Source organism: Cucumis sativus, chromosome 6 (genome assembly GCF_000004075.3).
Source record: "Cucumis sativus cultivar 9930 chromosome 6, Cucumber_9930_V3, whole genome shotgun sequence".
Classification (NCBI taxonomy): Eukaryota; Viridiplantae; Streptophyta; class Magnoliopsida; order Cucurbitales; family Cucurbitaceae; genus Cucumis; species Cucumis sativus.
In genome coordinates this window covers 28556982-28578488 of record NC_026660.2, presented here as the reverse complement: position 1 = coordinate 28578488, position 21507 = coordinate 28556982, and the positions used below count along the sequence as shown (strand labels likewise).

Genomic DNA, 21507 nt, shown 5'->3' with positions numbered 1-21507 from the left:
TATTTCTAAAATTGTTATTCATCCTAACTTTTTAAATTACAAGCTTTTTTTAAAAAAATCAAATAAAAGTAAATATATTCTATTGTTTAGTGTGAGATCTAAATTTTAATATATTTTCAAATGCTTTTATATTATATTATATTTACAAATATTTTAGATGTCATTTTTTTAATTGTCCATTTTCTAATAAAAGAAAACAATTCTAAATAAAGTATTTTCAAAACATACATCTTGTTCATTTATGAAAAAATATCACTATAAAGATTTTTAATCAATGTAAACTTGTGAGATAACTTTCGAAATTTGATTACAAAGTTTAAAAGTACATTTTTCGATTAAAAGTCAGTTTAGAGATTTTTGTTATAAAAAAAAAGAAAATATTCGTCGGTCCAGACCCCGTTGACGATGTTATTTAATACAAGATTGGTACCTTCATTTATTGCAATAATTAAGTGATATACGTCACCAGTATAAAAATAGCATTTATCTTTGTTTAAACACAAGTTCCTTTTAATTAATGCAAATCACTCTTGGAAATAAAATTTCATTTACATAATAAAAGACCAGAATAGGGGAACATATAGCTCAGCAATAATGGCATCCTGGTGTAGAGATGAAGGGCATAGCATCGTTATTTTAATGAATTGACTGTCGAGAGTTTACAGATTGTTATATCAACAAAATTCTTCATAACTGGGAAAACTAATGGAATGGTCAGAATGCCTATACAGGAACCTCAAATGCCGTTGCCACAATGACTTTAATAGCTGCAAATATCCAGTCTCAATGATCGATTTGTAATAGCTTCAACGTTTATTTTCCCATCCATTAAACTGAACCATTCTGATTAATCCAGAAGGTTACAATGAAAATCTGTTGTATTAGTCCATCGTCTTATTTGGAAGAGATTTCTGTCATTGAAGCATGTTTTAAATTATCAGCGAGCTACTTTTGAGCTTTGACAATCCAATATAACATTCAAGATCTTGCCAGGAACGAAGATTCGCTTTTTGATTGACTGGCCTGTTAAATATTTGGAGAGTTTTTCATCCTGTTCTGCAGCCTGAAAAGCATCCTCCTCTGTACATGTTTTCTCAACCTGGATGGTACCTCTTGTTTTACCATTGATCTGAACTGGTAGGACAACTGTGGAGTCCATCAAGTAAATGGGGTTGGCCTGTAATTGAGAAAAGGTTAAAAGAGATTCAGTGAAGCTCCAGAATGCCTGTTATAGTACCCCATCACTACTTCATCACCCTCCGATCAACATATTTCTCAAATACAAATTTCTATTTGAATCTCTAGCAAATTAGATTGCTCAAGTCGTCAGTCTTCAATGCAATGACTTATGACAAGCTCCATCTACTGTTTTGTATCGCCTCCTGATTTAGCGAAGCTCTATTTTAAATTTGTTTTATGTTTGAAGTAATAGAAAAACAAACCAACTAAATCACGATATCTTAATTTTCTCTCCAACTTAATATAAAATCAAATACCATGCTGAGTATTCATCGACATTCATCCACAAGCTGAAAGGGACAAGTGGAAGTTATTTGTCTTGATGAGAGAAAACATGGAACTTGTTCCCTTTCTACCATTTTAAAGATTGTTACTATCGATTCTACTTCTGAACTGTTATTAATCCAAGTCCACTGGAATTTTTTTTTTAGAAAAATGTGAACTTGACTCCAAAGACGCACCAAGATGCAGAATAGCATTATACGTCGATATGCATCACAAGGCCTAAGTGGCCAATAAACCCGTTGCATATCTTCTAAATGCAAGAAGGTACTGAATAACCACAAAGCCTCTAAAATTGTTCAACTGTATAGACAAAATATGCAAGTATTCAAGGGAGCGAAGAAGGAAAAGAAGTACAAACCTTGGGGAAGGGCTCATACGCCAATGATTCCGAATGTCCTAACCGAGACCAAAGTTCCTCAGCCAAGTGAGGTGCATACGGTGAAAGCAACAAAGTGAATGCTTCAACAATAGTCCTTGGGTATCTATCCCACTGAAAAAGGAGAAATTATAAAAGACAGATGAATTTAGTTAGCTACAAAAATTACACAACTTTTCAAGGGTTATTTAGATGGCATTCAAGACTAAGAAATAAATTGAAGAATAAAGAACCATTTCTATTAGAGGGACAGATCCTCCAAAATGAGAAAAATAAAATTGCAAGTCAAAGTCTAGTAGTATCAATTGGCGGCTGACTTAAAGTTTCATTGGAAAGAAACCAGACAATGGCATTTCCTTCAACGTTAACAGCATGAAATTCAGGCAGCGGTCAAAGGAAATATAGAAAACTAATGCATATTTTCCAGCAACCTTGTATGCCACGTTAACAAACTCCATCATAGCTGATATTCCTGTGTTGAACCGTGTCCCTTCAACTTCTTCAGTTACCTGGTAATTAAATCATCGTTTAGTCAAGAAAGATATTGTATCTACAAAACACAACTTCAGTAAGACATTTGTACTAGCCAATATAACCCATCAAATGGGATATGTTTGTGGATCTGAACCTATTCATCCAGCACTCCAAAGGTGGACTTTAATGATCGTGTAATATAGTTTTGTTGAAATTTCTTTCCACCTTTCAGATGCATAAGTTTAGCAACATTTTGGATACATTTATGAGATTTCCTTTGGAAATGAGCAAACAACACGAGTGAAGCCACCTAGTAAGCTGGTCAAAGGTGATGTCAACCTTCTCAGACGAAAATACAAAAAGCGAACCAAGGCCCTCCGCAAAATGGCTGCACAGATTCTCTAAGGAAGCCAAGGCTTTGTGAAAGGCGTCACTGGAAACAAATATGATCAAGCCAACAGTTTGGATCCCAAAACAATCTAGAGCAAAAAACTTTGGTGACCGGGGAAGGATTCAACAACACTAGATCCTTTTTTAGGAAATTCCTGCAGATTTAGTGGACACCTGATCTGTTTGCATCTTTCTCAGTAATTTCTGCACAAAATGTTCTTCAATTTGGCCACTACACTACTTGGATCAGAGGCACATTATATTAATTTCAAAGGTGGTAGTCGGTAGAAGAAAAAAATTCTATGTTTGCCCATAAGTGCATGGCAGAAGTAACACCAAAATAAAATGCAAATGAAGAACTTGAGTATAGCTCTATCTCCCAAAGTTTTCTTTTTCCTTTTTCTTCAATAAGAAATAATTATATTGATGCATGAAATTTATGAAAGGGAAGATAAATCCATGATTTTGTTGGGTGCTCCCCCAACAGGGTGGAAGATTATCTGTTTGAATTTCGTTCAAGGTCACGGTTTAAGGATAAAGGAATTTACAATATTGCTTGAACGAGATTTGTTCTAAGGTTGTACAACTGTGTCCTTGTGCTCTAGGGATGAAGGAAAGTTCTTTGGTCATATGGAGCTCTTCTTTGATTTCCTTGGAACAAAAGACTAACGAGTCTGAAGATCCTTTTCAGATAAGTTTTAAGTTATTTTCAGAACCTTTTCTAACTGTGTTTGGAGTATCTTCGACAAATCTTTTTGCACTCGATCTTTCCTTATGACTTAGATTGGAGGCCTTTTGTTTGATTCCTCCTATTACGCACCTATGTGAATGAATAATTGTGTTCTACATATTATTAAAGTAATCCTCCACAAAAATTGTAGAAGACCTCAAGAAATTCAATGACGTGTCTTCTTAGTTCATTATAACAATTTGAATGACATGTAAAATGAAAGAGTGAAGCAAAGCTCAAATAATATCTGTTACCTTCATAATGCACTTATGGAGAGAACGAAGTTGTTCCAGAGTGGGTTCCTCATCAGTTGCCACAGTTCCATCATTAAAAGACCCATCAGCTGAAGGCAGTCCAACAATTAGTCTCCAAGTTCTTCCCAAGAACCTATGGACACCTTCAATACCACTGGTATTCCATTGTTTTGAGTCTCTGGAAGAAGAGTGAAACAGAGTAATTAAGAAAAATAGCATACACACCCCTTTCCAGACTGACCAAGAAAAGACCAGTCACATAGATTGAATTTGCTAGTTTAGAAATTTTAGAAGTTATTTATAAGAAATACCTAAGAGGACCCATAAACATTTCATACAAGCGAAGAGAATCCGCACCATACTCAGAAACAACATCGTCAGGATTCACAACGTTTCCTCTACTCTTGCTCATTTTGTGAGCACGAGCAATCAATCGGATATCAGGACTGTCCTTCAATACAAAATAATCTCCAGATTTCATTACCTGCGTAAGAATTCAATTGAGAAAAACTGGAACTAAAAACAAGAAAGAATACTTAATTTTTAGTAATGGATGTGATTAGTTACGTCAAACCAGGAGAGACATTTTTTGCAACGTAATCTGAAAGTTAAAGCAGGCATACAAGTTAAGGAAAAGAGAGATAAACAAGGTATAGAGAGCATAACCTTTTCCTCAGGGATTCTTTCTTGATTATATTCACTCAACACATCAACGGAATCTGCTGACACTAGATTCCCATCTGGGTCTTTTAAAGCTGTATACTGAACCTGCCATTTAATAAAAAGTACTACATTAGAACCTGTGAAGAAGAAATATAACCTTTAGATAAACAATACTTACTTCCCCAAGTATAATTCCTTGGTTTATAACACACTTGAAAGGTTCTTTGGTGGATACAATGCCAATATCATAGAGAACCTGAATCAGACAGGTTAAACCAGATGAATAGTATAGCAGAAAATATAGAGAACTCCCAGAATAGAAATTGGTCAGTAGTTCAGCAATTATCTTGTCAAAACCAACAATAGACAACAGATTTTAAGAAAATAGTCAATGAAACAATTATCAAAAAAATAAAAATATATAAAACCCTAAATAGCTTCATAGTCTTCAATCAAACACTTCTTTTTTTCAACAAATTTAAAAATGTTTCAAATGTAGAAAACAAAATGTATAATTCATTATGAACACTTGCTTTTAGAAATAGAAAAATGAAGACAAGATTGTTATTAAATAGAGCGAGGAATCAACTCTCAAACCTTGTGCCAAAACCTAGAATAAAGTAAGTGGAGAACAGCATGCTCCGCCCCACCAACGTATACATCAACAGGCCCCCAATACCTGCAAAAAAACAAATTTAAAAAAAGCTATCGAAAACAGATATCTATGCTTTATCCAGACACAGCAGCTCATACATTTCCTTCATTTTCCCTACAAGTTCTTCGGAATTTTTTGGATCCATAAATCTTAAGTAGTACCTGCAAATGAAAAGGATGAAAATCAATGATTCAAAGAGAAGATTTTCAAGTAATTTGCATGGAAATCAAAACTAATAAGATCAATCATAATTAAAAATAGATAATAATAATAACAACAATAATAATGATAGAATTTTCTTAAAAAAAAATAAATTTGCAATTGATGAGAATGAATGAAGACACTAATAATACTCTACATTATCATCCCTCTCTTGCGTCCTTAGTCAAAATCTGCAGTTCTGTTTCAGCAAGAAAGAATGAATAGTGAGGTTAACTTCAGGCAAAAAATAATACCAGCATGAACCAGCCCACTGTGGCATAGTACTTGTTTCTCGTCTGGCAGGTTTTCCAGATAAGGGATCAATGGCCTTAACCTGAAATTCATTACTTAAAACATTAACAGCTTAATAGGAAAGACAATATATATAAGATGTTAAAGTAAACTAGTTAGAGTGCATTACATGAAATTTCCAGTGTTCTCCCTCTTTTTTTCTCTTTTTTTAATATCCATGAGTGTCCAGCCAACTTAAACATATACACATACGACAATTCTCACAAGACCATTTGATCCTATTACATTTAGTTTCAAGAAAACTTGTAGCCATAGGATATTAAATCCAAGATAGGCAGTGTTGAGGATCCACATAGGAAAATCAAAGGACCTCATAAATCTTATAAGATAAACGAGTTAGTCCTTTCATTGTAAATTGGCTTTAAGATAGAACCCCATGTTATCTAATAGATGAATGTTCTCCTCCATAGTGTACCATCAATAAGTAGTTCACAAATTATGACCTTATTCCAAAAAGATGTTCACAATCACATAACCATAATACTTCATCTGCCAATATATACAACTATAAGAGAAGCTCCTAACAAGTAGAGAAGAATAACTACTCATGAAGGTACACAAGTAGCTGTACTTTCACCAGTGTCACTCACACTACCATTACATTTTACATTGGCTTAAAAATGTGAGTAGATCAATAAATTTGAAGAAACCAGTCCAATCTGAGCACTAACAAGGATGTTAGGTTGTATACCTAGCATCCAAAATAATGAGGCAGACTCAAGAACGGTAATGAGGATATAATAATAATTTTTTTATAAGGTCCTCATCTTTTATGGCTTCAACCGGTGTTTCAAACCCACCACCAGATGTTAAAATTTCAGTTCCTAGAATATCTCTAGAAACTGAAATTTTAAAATAATTAAATATGATTGGAAAAAACCCCAAAACGATTTTTTTCTTGCTTCAAAACTAGCATTTGTTATCATGCAAATCTTGAAAACCTACGAATCCATAAGATAGGAAATAAAAGAATGCAAACCTTAGAATAAAGTAGGGATAAAGACATAGACAAATACCCAGGAGTCTGCTTTTGAAAGTGGAGGTTCCCCTGTCCCCGTGGGCGTAAAATCATCTAACTCAGGCAACGTAAGGGGCAATTCAGTTTCAGAAAGAGGAATACTCTCACCACTATCATCAAGAAAAAGCACAGGGATGGGTTCCCCCCAATAACGTTGCCTAGCAAAAAGCCAATCCCTCAGTTTGTAGTTCACCTGTTGTAAGTTGAAGCAGGCACTGATAAGTAATGAACACTTCCTGCAAACCATGTATGACCTACACAAATAGTCAGGGCACTACCTTTTTCTTCCCATTTCCTGTTTTCTCAGCCCACTCAATGACTTTGGAAGCTGCTTCCTTGCTTGAGAGCCCATTGATGTCAAGCCCTGAGGTTGGACTCGATGAATTGGTAATAATACCCACTCCTGAAAATGCCTTACTCGAGTCACCAAGACTTCCATCCTCTGGCACAACCACCACCACTATAGGAATATCATATTTTGTTGCAAATTCATGATCACGCGAATCATGTGCAGGTACAGCCATAATTGCCCCAGTTCCATAACTGTAAAATATTAAATTAAGAATGATCTAAATATAGAGAAATTAAAGGTTTTGAAGTAAGTAGAATTAGAGAAAAATAGTTTATGAAAGCTACGCTGGCACAGGCAACCATTACATTAGCACAATGCCATCTAAGAGAAATGGATGGCATTGGCCATTTGACTATTTAAGAAGACCACTATTGAGAAGACCGCTCCCCAATAGTTTCTCTCTAGTCTCCTCTCTACTACCTCTTGTAACTCCCATTAGAACGTATAATATCTCTCCTCTAACTCTGACTAACCGACTTTCCCTTTATACTTCCTTTTGCCAGTTTCTGTTTTCCTTAAAAAATTAAGCTTCCATGAGAGAAATGAAAGATTATTTATACAAAAAAAAAATCCAAAAGAACAAGAAAAAGCTCATAGTTACAAAAAGGAGCAACTAAAGCCCACATGGAGGCATTAAACCTAGCCACCTCTTAATCTTCCTCACCCAATCTTTCCACCTGTCTAAAAATTTCTAAAAAATTTATTATTCCACTAAATGATCTCTAAATTTTTTATTATTCCTCTAAATTTAAATGTTGCACAAACTGCAAAAAAGCAAGTCTGCAACAAATTTTTAATGAAGCAGTCTATTATACGGCCACATAACTTCCTCATATGTAAGCATGAACTACTGCAGGCCTAACAAAATATTAAGATGAATCAAAATTTAATGAAGCAATCTTCTAGACAACCACATAGTCAAATGATGCAAGCTTTCATGTTATTATATAACATTAAATTTCAATCTCATGCTCTGCAAATTATAAGCAATGGAAACTAACAAGGATATGAGGCATAAACCCATACAGACCTCCCCAAGACATAATCTGCAACCCATATTGGGACAGCTTCCCCATTAACTGGATTTCTAGCATAGCAACCAGAGAAAACCCCAGTTTTTTCCTTCTGGAGTTCAGTCCTCTCAAGCTCACTCTTCCTAGAAGCGAGATCTTTGTACTCCTCCACCTGGGTTCAAATCTAAGCCTTCTTGCTTATTTAATCTTCATTTTTTACAGAGAGAAAACGAGATAAGCTTGGAAAGTGAACAAAGAAGTTTACCTCTTTGCTCTCTGTTGGAGATGTTATAGATGACAGTAAGGAGTACTCTGGAGCAACAACCAAATACCTACAGCAAAAAATAGCATCAATAAGTTTTCCTCGAAGTACAAGAACATTTTTTCAACGAAATTCAATGAACTTGGATAGAGTTGAGTGTTCTATCACTGTCAGTACGTTGCTCCAAAGAGGGTATCCGGTCTGGTAGTATAAACTGTAATTTTGAGGTCACTATCTTTTCCATTACTGTCAAGAACACAAAATTCAATCTCAGCCCCTTCTGATCTCCCAATCCAGTTTCTTTGCATGTCTTTTATACTTTCAGGCCAGTCAAGATCATCTAGATCATCAAGAAGACGATCAGCATATGCAGTAATCTTGAGCATCCACTGACGCATTGGCTGCTTGGCAACAAAGAATGACACTGTAAAATTGTAAACCCATCCTAGAGTTTTGAACTAAGCAAATAGTTTAATTACTTTGGAAAAAAGTTAGTTTGAACAACATTATATGATCTTTGAAATAATATATAGTTCTGTGTATATCAAAAAACAAAACCCAAAAACCACAACCATAAAGAAAACCTCTATGATGCAAAGAGAAAAAAAAAAGCAAACCTTCCTTATAACGGGATGACCCCCACGCTCACTGACACCATCAACTACCTCTTCGTTGGCCAAGACTGTGCCAAGAGCAGGGCACCAGTTAACTGGTACTTCAGCCTGAATGTATAGGAATTGACTATAAGATCCTTGTGTTAGCTGGAATGGTTGGGAAACCAAGAAGACTTGATATAGTCATGACCTGGTATGCTAATCCTCTCTTCAACAGTTGAAGAAAAATCCATTGAGTCCATTTATAGTAATCTGGTTCAATTGTGGAAATTTCACGATCCCAGTCATATGAAAACCCCAATGATTTAAGCTGTGATGTCAGGTAAAGTCAAACACGTATGTTACTTGAAATTTATATAATTACACAACCAGTCATAATAACAAACTATAAGCAATCTCAAACACTAAACAGAAAATTCCTGATTTCCCAATGAGGGTCACTGTGTATTTATTATTACTTTTTTATTTTTAAAAATAATTGCTTTCATTGAAAATAATGAAAGAATACAAGGACTTACAAGAAACCGAATCTCGCAAAAAATGAAACCCACTAAAATACTTGAAATCAAAGCTCAAAGAGAAACATGAAACGCATCAAGAACCAGCATCCAATTATTTCCTTTTCCTAAAGATTCAACAACAAACCACACTCCACCACTAACTGCTAAAAGCAACCATTCTCCCTAAAAGGCAAGTGGAGGAGGAAATCTCCAATCAAATCTCTAAAAAAAACTCTGCATATTAGGCAACTAAAGGTCTGAAGCCGTACTAATTTGCTATTCTTCAGAATCAAAAGACAGCTAGTACAGGGAGTAACGACAAACCTTAGCAGTTAGGAATTGAACCAAAAGAGAAACTATTCCTCAAACTTAACTTTACAACTTTAAATGTGCACAACTCATTCCAAATATGCTATAGATAGAGCCATTCTTATGTGCTTCAGCTTGGAGTTTAGATCATAAAAAAAAAAAATAATAATAATAAAGAAAGAAATAAAAGGAACAAGAAAGAAAAAGTGGTATTGTAACTAATTCGCAGTAAAGGAAACTGAAATCGTTCCAAATAAAGAAACAAAAAGGAGACAAGAGACAAGAAGAGAGAAAAAAATTACAACTGCACCTGAGACCGAAAGCGATTAATATTCCTCAAAGTAGTGATTTTCGGGTGAGTTCCTGTCTGCGGGCAAAAGGTACATGTCGATATTAAGGACTGAACATAATGGCTTCGAATGCTGTAATCTAACAGGAAGGTGGGAAACCAAACCTCAATAGCATATTGTTCCGCAGGCAATCCAAATGCATCCCAGCCCATTGGATGCAAAACATTGTAACCTTGCATGCGTTTAAATCTAGCAAGAATATCTGTAGAAGTATAACCTAGAGGATGACCAACATGTAACCCTGATCCACTACAAGCAAAACAGAAGGAAGTAAACATCAATACCTAAGCAATACAAATTGACTCGAAACCTGTCAGTAATTGCTCAATCTTTTTGGATAAGAGTATTTGTTCAATCTAAGGTACCAATAGAAAGTAGCCAAAAACTCAGAATCCAACAGAGAGCAAAGAGAAACCTGGGATAAGGGAACATGTCAAGCACGTAGAACTTAGGCTTAGAAGTGTCAACTTCATCAGGGGTTCGGAAAGTTCGATTTTCGTCCCAATAACGTTGCCATTTGGGCTCAATTTCATGAAACGGGTAAGCCCTCCTCACCTCTTGCTCTTTCTGCTCCTCAACGTCTTTCACTTCCCCCGTCAAGGCGCTTCTTATTCCACCACGAGGAACATGAATTCCATAGCTCAAGCTACTACCATATAAACGACAAACAGAAGACTTTCTTCTAAAAGCTGCAGTGGAGAATCTCTTGGACAGTCCGACTGAGGGGGAACGCAAAGAAAATAATCGAAATGGACTAACGGAAGAAGCTTCGAGCTGGCCATGTACAGAAGAATGCAATGCCTGCAAGTTCATTTCGCATGAGTAGAAGAAGCAGAAGAAAATGGACGCTGCAGCGACCAACGGCAGAAGATTGAGATGATAGGATTTGGTACATTTCGCGGTTAAAGCGTTGTTAAGTAACTTCAGTTCGTTGGATTTCACTTTTGGGCCGAATTGAGTGGGCCTGATTGGTCGTCTCCTTGTTGGGCTAATGTCAGTAGTAGTGGCCTGATTTTTCGACTGCTTATTGGAAATTTGGAATATTTTGCCAAACATAGATGAACTTTTTTAAGAAAAAAAATATTTGAACGAATTAATAAGCATATTATCATTCAATTTCAAATTATTGATTGTACATCCAAATTAATAATTTTTTATCGGCATTGTTTACTATCTTCATCAGTTCTATGGAATAATGAAAATGTTGATTGGTGAAAATTGAGAACAAATTGTTGTTGGATATCCTAATGCTAAGAACTCCACGTGTCTAGACACTTGAAAGATATTTGAAAAGCTTGAGGTGGATTGCTAAAGATATTTGATTTGGAACTGATACAGTAAGCACAAGCTTTGGAACTATCTTCCTCTCTCTCTCTCTCTCTCTCTCTCTCTCTCTCCCTCCCTCCCTGTGGTTCCAGTTTTCTTCTGAAGTAATTTGCAATGGAATCATCAGCAAGGATTCTTTCTCCTACTCAGTTCCCTTCTCTTTTCTCACTACCAAATTTAAACAGAGGCAATGTTTTTCCTGTTAGGCCAATAAAGCCAAGAGCTTTCAAGCCTATGCGCTTGCATTGCAGTAAGATGTATGTCCCCGGTGGGTTCTCTCTCTCTCTCTCTTTCATTCTATTTTTATCCCAGATGTTTGTTTGTTTGTTTGTTTGTTTATCTGTGTTCAAAAATTAGGGTTTGGAGAGGCCTCACCAGAATCCAAGGCAGCCAGAAATCTGCACAATTTCTTCACGTATGTTGCTGTTAGGATAGTGACTGCGCAGCTTGAGGTTGCTCTTCAATTGCTTTGTTGTAATTGCTCTGCCATGTTGTTGTGTGGGTTTTCATTGGTATTGATTCTTGTTTTGGTAGAGCAGAGCTATAATCCAGAGGCGTACCTGGAGTTAATGGAGTTTCTCGATAGACATTCACTGAATGATGGGGACAAATTTCTGGCCAGTTTGATGCGGGAATCGTCAAGGCATAAAGCTCTTGGTAATACCCCAAATCTACTCTAGTTCTTTAGTTTGTCCAAATCTAGAGCGAGTTCATTAAGGGGCCAGAATTGCGTAAAAATAGAGTTTCTTAGAAGCATACAAAAAGAGGAATGAAATGCATGATCTTCATTCAGATGTTTTTCCTGGTTTCTTTTGGCCAAAACCTATCAGCATAGAAAACCAATGGTCAATAGATTCTACTTTAGTCAAGTCTGAAGAAAGATGAAGTTTATTGTTAATCAAGTTTCATATCTTGTTCTAACAATGAGGCTTCTAATTGTGGTAAATCTCTTGGCTTTGGCAGCATTGCGTATACTAGAGGTTAGTTCTGTACACTTAGTTGATGAATGCATCCCCACAGTGAAAAACACTCATAAGTAAGCGAATTGTTGATTCCAGGTTCGATCTGCATACTGCAAAAACGATTTTGAGTGGGACAACCTCAAGCGATTAGCTTTCAAAGTAAGAAAAACTCGTACATTTCTCTGCCATTTTCCTAACAGCATTATGATCAGTTGCTTGCTACCCTACTGAGATTAATCATTGTTTTCAGATGGTTAGCGAATCCAACACAAGAATAATGAGGGAGTACTTGACAGAGACAAGTCCATCAGACACCGAGAAGTGACGAATTTCTGCATTGTGTTCACCTTTTGCAGCTAAACAGGAGGATACATAAATCCAGTGTGTATAATATGAGATGAGAGTGACAAAGAAAATGTAGCAAACCAAACCCAGTGTGGTAAAATATACAAAAACATTCATTCTGAATTCTTCTCAAGAACTACAAAATAATATTTATGCAATTTAAATTACTCAATCGTTGCAAAGCTTTCAAAGTATTCACTTGTTGCAAAAGATTAATGATGCTTCGCCTTCAAGTTCAGAAAATGGTGAATCAGCTCCCGTCTGAAACATTGTCTTGTGGTTTCCAAATCCGTAATACGGAAGACTCAATAATATGCTTAAAGAAATCAGTGGAAACAATAAGATTCAGAGAGTATAAGAACCAAAATATGGGATGAATGAGAATGGAATGCATTTCAGACCCAGACCTGAATGGGGTAAAGGGACAATCAATGGATTCAGAAATGCTTTTAGCAAATACTTTGGGAAATAATTATAACATGCATGATTAAAAATGATATTGTTGGGGAATCAGTGGCCGGCCAACCCAGACGCCAGTATAGCTGGATCTGCATATATAAATAGGCTCGGAAAAGCAAAGAATGTCCTTCCATCTCTCATTCATCCAATTCTTTTTGCTTCATTTAGGCGGTTTCTAAAGTTGGAAATCATCCACCAAAACATCGAATCAAAACAGAAAAATTTTGATTTGTAAAAGAAAAATTTGCAGAACTTGACAATCTGGCAGTAAGAAAGGTTCTTTTTGTTATTTTCGAACACCACAAACTACAGCTTCAAAACTTACTATCTGATGTCTTTGATCAGTACAAGTGAAATTTCAAACTCCAGTGTGATCAATATTTTAACGGAAACAACAAACAGGTTTTCACCCCTTCCTGCAACAAAAGGGGGGAAACATCAATAAAGGTTATTGCTGATCTGAGCTAAAACTGAAGTTGAACATATAATTCAGGAGAAATGCACTGCGGCTTCAGCGGTTGATTGGAGTGTGCATCCGGGTAACAATTCTTTCTACAGCATCACGAGACATCACAAGAGTATCGTGTAGAAGAATGCTGTAAACATTCAAACCCTATAGAACAAAAGTCAATAATCATTTTACATTCAACTTCAATGTAAATTCATTTATCATGAATGAAACAAACAAAAAAGGGGAAGCAATCAAGCAAACTTACAATAGATGGCAAAACGTTGACATAATGAAGGTTTTGCGTGGCCAACTTCAGCTTCTCATCTATGGGACCACCATCAACTAGTAATACTTTTTTGGTATTCTCCATTTTACTGACATATTTCACCATATTCTTCGTCTTATGCGTAGTGACGTCCAAATTATCAAATACCAGAAGCTGCAAGTTAAAAACTTCCCAAAATGAGGTTTCAGAAGCAACTGGAAAGAAAATATCTGTTAGGATGTGCACGCGAGCCAAACCATTTTATAAAATAATCCATCCTGCTAAAATGGTAGAAAGAAAGAAACACATACCTTTCCTTCTGCAACACGAGCTGAAAGAGCAATCATCAAACCCAAGCGACGAACTTTCTTATTAAGCTTAAAGGCATGACTTCGTGGTTTGGGTCCATGCATAGTTGCACCACCTCTGAACTGTAATCATCATCCAGCATGTTAGCAACTATTGTATAATATCTTTGGCAATAATCTTTTGAACATTATTCAAAGAAAATCTTAGCTACCTGGGGACCACGCAATGTTCCATGTCTTGCTCTCCCAGTACCTTTTTGTTTCCATGGCTTTCTCCCTGTTCCGCTAACCTCACTAATTGTTTTTGTCGAATGTGTTCCCTGTCATCACTCGAGATGCTTAGTACTTAATAATCACTTCTAAGAACTTACCCAAAACTTGCATCTTGCAGGATAACTAGCTAGTAAAATATATTGACACCGAATATAATAGATCAATTACCTTATAAACATTAAAAATAGCAAAATTATTAGACAGAACTCCCTTGAGATTCAAGATACACGTAAACTGACCATAACAATCAATATACAAATCTTTTTCTGTTTCAAAAAAATTGCTATTTCCAATGCATGGACATATGTTAATGAAATTGCTGATGAATTTGCCTCCTTCGTAGCACAAGTATATTGGTTTCATTTAAATACAAAATTAAAATGCAAAATCAAAAGTGGGTATGTCACTATGCCTTGTAATATTATCCTCTGGTGCAAATAATTAAGGAAATATATTATTCAAATAAGTAGAAAGGAACAAAGTAGATACTCATAAAGAAAAATAAATCCCTCAATGAACACTATCTCTTTCCAATCAGTCTCTATTCTCAGGCTCTTGCGCAATATGAGGTAACAACAAATACCTGCTGTCTCTTTGCAAGCTGCCATCTAACAACCCGATGAATGATGTCCTTCCTGATTGGAAGGTCAAAAACATCTCCAGCCAAGACCATGAAGCCTTTGTCTTCATTTTCAAAGTTTGTCACAGGAATCATCAGGTCCTGATAAAGCCCTAATGATGCAACATAATTTATTAACCACAAAAGTGATATATCAATTGTTCCCACCATAATAGTTGCATACAATCATACGAAGGTTGCAGGAAAAATGTTGCTACCTATCTTGCGCTCTTCGGATGCCACCGGCTTAGCAGACAGTAACTCAGAAGGAAATGCATTATTGCTTGATTCAGGAGTCAAAATTGAGGTGCAAAACCCTCGGGAAGCAAGAAAGGATCCAGCCTGCTTCATACACAATGGTCAGACAAAAATAATTTTATAGGTGCGTGACGAAAAGAAAACAAATGACACGCAAACATATCAAGAAGTGATTTTAATCCACATTCTACAAACTTCAATATCATGTCCGGTGTCCCTTATAAATGATAAAACCTTGAACAGAAAGATAGCATATGTTGAAAGAGTACCTTCAAAAGAGTAGAACGGCTTGCAAACGTAGAGCTACTCCCACTAACATGGCCATAAATTTCTACTCAAACATATAATAAAAGTTAATGAATTAGAATTAGATGAAAGCATCCATACATACAAGAAAAAAATTGCAGGCAAGAAACTTTTATGAAACAAGGTGGAAATGAGAACGCATTACCATGGGGATTAGAAAATGACCGACTCATAGTACATGAAGAATTACATTGTCCAAACGTTGATAAGGACCCCACAGAGCGCAGCAGCCTTCTCGAAACTGAGATTGCCATATTAACGGGGCACCACTAAAAGAATCGATGTAGTGGTTTTGCAACAATCAGACAGCTACCTAGTCATCTACAAGAGTAAGTTTTCTGGAATTTTAGCCATATACCTTACCATCAACCTAGTTTCACAATCAAAACTAGATCGAAACTATGTATAATAAAGATCATGTACCCCTGGTTGAACTTCTGAATTTGGAATATTGCAAGTGTTTGGATTGGTATATATATATATATATATATATATATATATATATATTAAAATGAGTTGTGAAATGAAGTATTGTTTCTTTGAAACAAATTTCGGATTTGACGGGTTTTTCATTTTATACTTCAGAAATCTGTTTCTAATTATACCACACAAGAGAAATCTTTCTTTTTTAAATTTACGCTGGTTCATATGCAAACGCCTTCCTGTACCAACTCAAAAATTATTCAATCGAACTAAAACTCAAGTTAGTTTTCTATTTCGTTTGTCCATTAAATTTTACTTAATTTTTAATTGATAATGTCAATCTTCAAGGTGATTTTCTTTTATCCTTGTTCACCTTTTTTCCTCACTATTTACTTATTCGAATAACAGTTGTATGATTCTTTGTTCCTTTCAATACATTAGTTCGATCTTCTCTTCATTCCAATTTGTGATATATGAATTCCTAGTTTCTATCATCAATTAGACTAGTTGCACATAGGTGAAGCGAATAAACAAAAATAAAAGAAAAAATAAAAACCTTGAGGATCTGAAAGATGAACGTCGGCGGCCAATATCAACAACAGCAAGGTTCTGAACCACCGTGTTTCCGAGAGAAAGAAGAACAGAGAGAAGCAACTCTGATAGCTCGAAGGGCGAGAGATTTTGTGAGAGGGAGGGCGGCGGATATTTCGTCGAAAGATGAGAGTGCAATGTGCGGCGACGGTAACAGCTGAGACGGCGGCCGGAAGAAGCGGCGCTGCACTTGCTGGTATGTGGGGATGTGCAAAGCTTCACGAGGGAGACGAAGAACAAAAAGAGATGCGGAAACCGAAAGCGTTAACAGGCCGGACTGGATCCAGATACCACAATTTGGGCCACCTCCATTCTTCTTCGCGAATTCAAACTTCAAATTTGGGCCTCAATTGCTGGTGTGATGTGAACACTTTTACATGGTCGATCTTTTTCGGATGCTTTGAAAATGGAGCCGCGAAACCCTAATCGGGAGAAATAGAGAGAGAGATGGCGTGAAGCCCTAATCGGGAGAAATCGGGAGAAATTGCCCCAAACCCTAAATTTGTTAATTAAATTCTTTTTTTTAGAGTCGCCTTTTAAACATATTTCTTCAAATTTAGGGACTAAATTGGTATTGATTTCTCAAAACTAAGGAACCAAAATAACACTTTTTTCCTACGTTAAATTAAACTTTACTTTCTTTTTTAGTTAATATTGCTTTGGTCTTTGGTATTTTTTCTGAAGTATTTGAAAATAGAAAATTAAATTTTAATATGAAAGTGAGCATAGTACATATTTTATGTTAATTAAATTATATTTAGTTTGTCCCGTTATTTTAGTTAATTCCATTCATCATTTATAATACATCAGATTTGCAAGAACATAGTTATCCAAGTTAAAATTTATTTCTAACAGAGCATAGTGGAGCAAAAACTCCTACGTTAATACATTAATTTTATTATGTCTAACTAATCTAGTTATAGTCAATTCCAACTATACACATAAATTCAATTACCATACAAAACACTGATGATTCAATACTCACGACCTCCCTCCCTTATAATAAAACATACAAGTTATTTTCTTCTAACAAAATTATGTTATATGTTAGTTCAGTTGGCAAACAAATTAAGTTATTAACTTAAATTGAATTAACGCTATCCTTAAGGATTAAAAAGTGCTACATTTCCATATACTTTGAATTATAACCAAGAATGTCTAGTACAGAAGTATTGAAACTCAAACAAAAACAGTAAAATACACTTTCAAAAGAGTAGGTCATATCTCTCAAATCTCATTAAACCATAACAGAAACTCTTCCAAAAACTCACCCCATATGGCCATATATGTACAAATTTCACATTCAGTAAATACATAAAAAAAACACGTATACAAAAGCAAGTTTCATATAAATTCTAACATCTCCGTTGGGACTACATTTTGATATGAAGTAATAAGTAAAAAAGCATATATATATATAAATATATATGTTCTGTCAAACCAGGTGAAACATTCCTCAAACATTCATACACAAAAAAAAAAAAAAAAAAAAAAAAAAAAAAAGGCCATCACCACCACCACCATATATGAGTGTGACTTTATATTAAAATCATAACAATATGCAAATTTAATTAAAATTAAAGTAGAGCAGGAGATATATCCAAGGGAAAAGGATTCCCTAAGACAGTATCCATGTAATACTGTGGATGAGCAGCATCCATCACCACAAATTGCATATCTTCAGATGGTTTCCAGTGTCTTTTTCTTTGGTTGATGAACCAATTGTTGATTTGCTTTTGATCTAACCCCGTTGATTGAGCTAAAGCTAACTTCTGTGATTCCTGTGTCATAGCAAAACGTTTATTTATATATTTAACCAAATTACTGTACGTACAATCAACTAATTAGAATAACTAATTGAATTAGACCATACAGATGGATAAGGCCATTTGTAATGTCTGCTCCACCAATCCAGAAGTTGTTGTCTGGCTTCCTTAGGTAACTTCCCTTTCTTCCTTTTCTTCATGAATTCTTGTTTCAAACTGCCTAAGTATCCACTGTATTTGCGCAGGAGCTGACCTTTCAGTTCACGATCTTCCGCTTGAGGGTCGATCGAGTGCCCATTGATGTCAACTTCCTCTTCAGATGATCCGTTCCTATCAAACGCCTCGCCACAAGCTACGTGACATGTGCAATAATTGTCAGCCAACAACAAAACACAGCCACCAAAATACCACAATATGATCAAAATGAACAAGTATTGCTAGTCCCAGCTGCATAGACTATTGAATGGCTCACTTAGATGAGAACACAAATTTATGCTACACAATGAAATTAGATTCCCTTTTTTGGGGGGTAGATTTTCATTCGGTAACAGAATTTATCCCAAAAACATAAGGAAAAATGCTCCAAAATTTATGTAATGTGTCTCTCCTAGGCTTGTTGTTTGAAGAGGGGGGCCTCTTCTTATAGATTAAGAATGAACCATTTTTTCAGAAGAAAATGACAACATAGTATTTTAGTTGTGTTTTTTATGTTGCATGGACATTGGAACAAATCGAAACAAAAAGTAATAGCATAAAACATAACAAAACAAAACAAAAAAGTGTACTTCCATATTGTATTTCAGTCAACACCTACAATAATATTCCAAGAAATTATTTCCCAGAAATTAATCAAAACTATCACAAACAATAAAAAAAAAAAAAACGAATCGTGTATATCCCAAGCAAATTATATCATCATGCATACACAAAGCAGGAAATTACAATTAAATATGTAGGGTTACCGTCGTTTATATACAATATTTTCGTTCATAGAAAATCTATATAAATTATTCAACTTGACCACGACAATATAATACTATATAAATTTTCGTATGAACCGCACATTTCACTGAATTTTCTCACAAGTTTACTGCAAGGAACAATAAAAAACAACTGAAATTCATGAATATGATCCATGTCAACCTCACAATTTAAACGCTTGAATCCCAAATATCACTCCCAAAACTAGTCCCGTCGTAAAAACATTCAAACAATCAACACAAAGCCAAATCCTCACTTCTATAATCAAAACAGTATCGAAAAACGTTGCATTTCGAGAACGAAAAAGTTTGAACGAACTACATGGGATATCAAATCCAATGTATAACAATAATGCCAATGAATATAAGTGCAAAAACAACAAATAACAAAAGAAGGACGAAATACACAACATATGAAGAAAGTACTAATTTTATCTCAACAAAATCAGGTGATAAAAATAACAATGAATCTCCTCATGGCATACGTTAGATCATCTCATAACCAACGCCTACACACAGATTCCTGCATTTATCTGACAGTTAACACATACTTCTAGACAAGAAAGAAAACCATATTAACAGGCAAGTTTAAAACTTCGCAAATACACATTGTGAAAAGCAAATATATAAACATTATATTGAAAAAGTTATAAACCCTAGGAACAACACATCTCCATATTAAATAATCAATCTCTTCAAATAACCTCTTATTTACTAAACACAAAATAAACTTCAGATAAAAAAAATTGACCGAACAGCCAAAAAAAATAGTAAAATCCACAGAAAAACTACACAAATCAAAGGGTTCATAGAAGCCCTAGCAGAAATAAATAAATAAATATATAAAAGGCAGTGAGAAAGAGAAAGAGAAAGAGGCAAATGCATCCACTTTAGGGATCATCAAATCATAATTATAAACCATAATAACGAAAATAATTTTACAAATTCAACTACATGCAAAATAGGAAAAAAATAATAAAAAAAATAATACCTGGAGGGAGATGAGAGGAGGAAATAGAGAGAGCTTTGAATTGAGAGTCAATTCGTTGAAGAAAAAGCATAGCATCTCTAAAGGGTTTGGAAAGTTCTTGTTCGTATTTGGTAAGCATCTCACAATAAGCTTCCATAAACTGATCAAGCGCTGGATCTTCCCCAATACACCCACCACCATTATTACCACTACTCATTGTTACCGCACTAGCACACGCTTCTTCAAGCCGCGCCACCACTTCCGGCGGCGCCCCCACCTACATGACAAAAAAAATTATAAAAATAAATAATAAATAATTCAGATCTATAATTAAATTAATTAATTAAATCACAATATATATTTAATTAATTACCTTACGACAGTTGACATAGGCAGCAAGGAGACGGTGGTAGTGAGGATGAGCCATGATTTTAGCCTTTACTTCACAACAAGAATTGGCGCCATTACTACTCTCGTCGTTGTTGTTGTTGTTGGTTTCGTCCATGAAGTAATTACAAATAGAAGTATTGTTGTTGTTGTTGTAATTAGGAGGAGGAAGAGGAAGAAATGGAGTACATGAAGAACCATCTCCACCTTGTTGAGAAGCAGAGATTAATGGCATCATCATCATCATAGAACATAACCCATTATTGTTGTTGTTATTATTATTTTGATCACCAAAATTCATCATACCTCCAGAACAATTCCCACTTGGAACATCCATTTGAAAATAAGAATATCTCTCCGAACCCGAAATTTGTAGTAAATTATAAAATTCTCTCTCTCTTTTGGTATTATATAAATCCCCACTCCCGGGATTTTAGCTTCGAAAAGGTTGAGGCTTTTGGGGGGGTTTTTTAAAAAGAAACAAATAGTGATACTTTGTAAGAAAGATCTCAGTTATAAAATCAGAAGAGAGGATTTTTTTTTTTTTTTTGGGGGGGAGAGTTGTTTGTAATGTAAGAAACAAAATTAGGGTTTGTAAGGGAAGTAGATAGTGGGAAAAAAAAAGTTTTGAGTTTGTGTGTATTTTTTTTTTAATTTTTTACCTTCCCGATGAAAACTCTCTTCTCGCTCTTTTAATGCAGTGGCACTGATGATGCACTGCCATTACTGGCAAAAAGAATGAGAGAGAGAGAGAAGAAAGAACGATGGAATCGAGGGAAAGGAGACGAGGAGAGGCAGCACACGGCAAGGCAATACAGAGG

General features: G+C 35.3%; 4 protein-coding genes across 8 annotated transcripts; 1 reads left to right on the top strand and 3 right to left on the bottom strand.

The window, feature by feature from the left end:
• Window positions 1–530: 530 nt before the first annotated feature.
• LOC101211315 (leucine--tRNA ligase, chloroplastic/mitochondrial) lies at window positions 531–10898 on the bottom strand. Of its 3 annotated transcripts, none has more exons than XM_004134932.3 (20): window positions 10413–10897; window positions 10102–10246; window positions 9958–10014; window positions 9029–9148; window positions 8842–8946; window positions 8402–8625; window positions 8228–8294; window positions 7980–8134; window positions 6876–7140; window positions 6596–6790; window positions 5522–5601; window positions 5165–5227; window positions 5009–5090; window positions 4590–4667; window positions 4415–4516; window positions 4060–4232; window positions 3749–3926; window positions 2332–2409; window positions 1883–2014; window positions 531–1177 (listed from the first exon to the last, which is right to left on the bottom strand). In XM_004134932.3, the coding sequence occupies exons 1-20, from the start codon at window positions 10808–10810 to the stop codon at window positions 938–940; spliced, it is 2937 nt and encodes a 978-aa protein (XP_004134980.1). In that variant the 5' UTR covers window positions 10811–10897; the 3' UTR covers window positions 531–937. The 3 variants fall into 3 exon arrangements, with proteins under 3 accessions (XP_004134980.1, XP_031742396.1, XP_031742397.1); XM_031886537.1 differs by lacking the exon at window positions 531–1177 and adding an exon at window positions 1192–1382 and having other exon boundaries at window positions 10413–10898; XM_031886536.1 differs by lacking the exon at window positions 2332–2409.
• Window positions 10899–11314: 416 nt separating this feature from the next.
• On the top strand, window positions 11315–12802 carry LOC101222925 (chaperonin-like RBCX protein 1, chloroplastic). Its single transcript, XM_004134730.3, has 6 exons — window positions 11315–11591; window positions 11681–11775; window positions 11863–11980; window positions 12287–12303; window positions 12382–12444; window positions 12536–12802. The coding sequence occupies exons 1-6, from the start codon at window positions 11438–11440 to the stop codon at window positions 12608–12610; spliced, it is 522 nt and encodes a 173-aa protein (XP_004134778.1). The 5' UTR covers window positions 11315–11437; the 3' UTR covers window positions 12611–12802.
• Window positions 12803–13294: 492 nt separating this feature from the next.
• On the bottom strand, window positions 13295–17033 carry LOC101223158 (50S ribosomal protein L4). Of its 3 annotated transcripts, none has more exons than XR_004217178.1 (9): window positions 16549–17033; window positions 15715–15890; window positions 15533–15594; window positions 15224–15347; window positions 14970–15118; window positions 14326–14433; window positions 14117–14236; window positions 13806–14020; window positions 13295–13702 (listed from the first exon to the last, which is right to left on the bottom strand). XR_004217178.1 is itself a non-coding variant. In XM_031886539.1 (9 exons), exons 2-9 carry the CDS (start codon window positions 15821–15823, stop codon window positions 13601–13603), a joined length of 948 nt encoding a protein of 315 aa, XP_031742399.1. In that variant the 5' UTR covers window positions 15824–15882; window positions 16549–17010; the 3' UTR covers window positions 13295–13600. The 3 variants fall into 3 exon arrangements, 2 of the variants coding, with proteins under 2 accessions (XP_031742399.1, XP_004134779.1); XM_031886539.1 differs by having other exon boundaries at window positions 13806–13979; window positions 15715–15882; window positions 16549–17010; XM_004134731.3 differs by having other exon boundaries at window positions 13806–13979; window positions 16549–17008.
• An 865-nt stretch (window positions 17034–17898) lies between these two features.
• LOC101211566 (homeobox protein knotted-1-like LET6) lies at window positions 17899–21507 on the bottom strand. Its single transcript, XM_004134933.3, has 4 exons — window positions 20673–21507; window positions 20321–20576; window positions 18457–18701; window positions 17899–18364 (listed from the first exon to the last, which is right to left on the bottom strand). The coding sequence occupies exons 1-4, from the start codon at window positions 21021–21023 to the stop codon at window positions 18161–18163; spliced, it is 1056 nt and encodes a 351-aa protein (XP_004134981.2). The 5' UTR covers window positions 21024–21507; the 3' UTR covers window positions 17899–18160.

Bases quoted from the DNA above. Each gene is read 5' to 3' on its own strand.
- LOC101211566 (XM_004134933.3), bottom strand. From the start codon at position 21,023: ATGGATGTTCCAAGTGGGAATTGTTCTGGAGGTATGATGAATTTTGGT. The intron at 20,577-20,672 runs GTAATTAATTAA...TTTGTCATGTAG, and splicing joins CCTATGTCAACTGTCGTAAG to GTGGGGGCGCCGCCGGAAGT. The intron at 18,365-18,456 runs GTATGGTCTAAT...GCTATGACACAG, and splicing joins ACAAATGGCCTTATCCATCT to GAATCACAGAAGTTAGCTTT.
- LOC101222925 (XM_004134730.3), top strand. From the start codon at position 11,438: ATGGAATCATCAGCAAGGATTCTTTCTCCTACTCAGTTCCCTTCTCTT. The intron at 11,592-11,680 runs GTGGGTTCTCTC...TTCAAAAATTAG, and splicing joins CAGTAAGATGTATGTCCCCG to GGTTTGGAGAGGCCTCACCA. The intron at 12,445-12,535 runs GTAAGAAAAACT...CATTGTTTTCAG, and splicing joins TCAAGCGATTAGCTTTCAAA to ATGGTTAGCGAATCCAACAC.
- LOC101211315 (XM_004134932.3), bottom strand. From the start codon at position 10,810: ATGAACTTGCAGGCATTGCATTCTTCTGTACATGGCCAGCTCGAAGCT. The intron at 9,149-9,957 runs GTGCAGTTGTAA...CTGACATCACAG, and splicing joins TTAATCGCTTTCGGTCTCAG to CTTAAATCATTGGGGTTTTC. The intron at 8,295-8,401 runs GTACTGACAGTG...TTTTTGCTGTAG, and splicing joins GATACCCTCTTTGGAGCAAC to GTATTTGGTTGTTGCTCCAG.
- LOC101223158 (XM_031886539.1), bottom strand. From the start codon at position 15,823: ATGGCAATCTCAGTTTCGAGAAGGCTGCTGCGCTCTGTGGGGTCCTTA. The intron at 15,348-15,532 runs GTACTCTTTCAA...TGTATGAAGCAG, and splicing joins GCCGTTCTACTCTTTTGAAG to GCTGGATCCTTTCTTGCTTC. The intron at 13,703-13,805 runs GTAAGTTTGCTT...TTTGTTCTATAG, and splicing joins TCAACGTTTTGCCATCTATT to GGTTTGAATGTTTACAGCAT.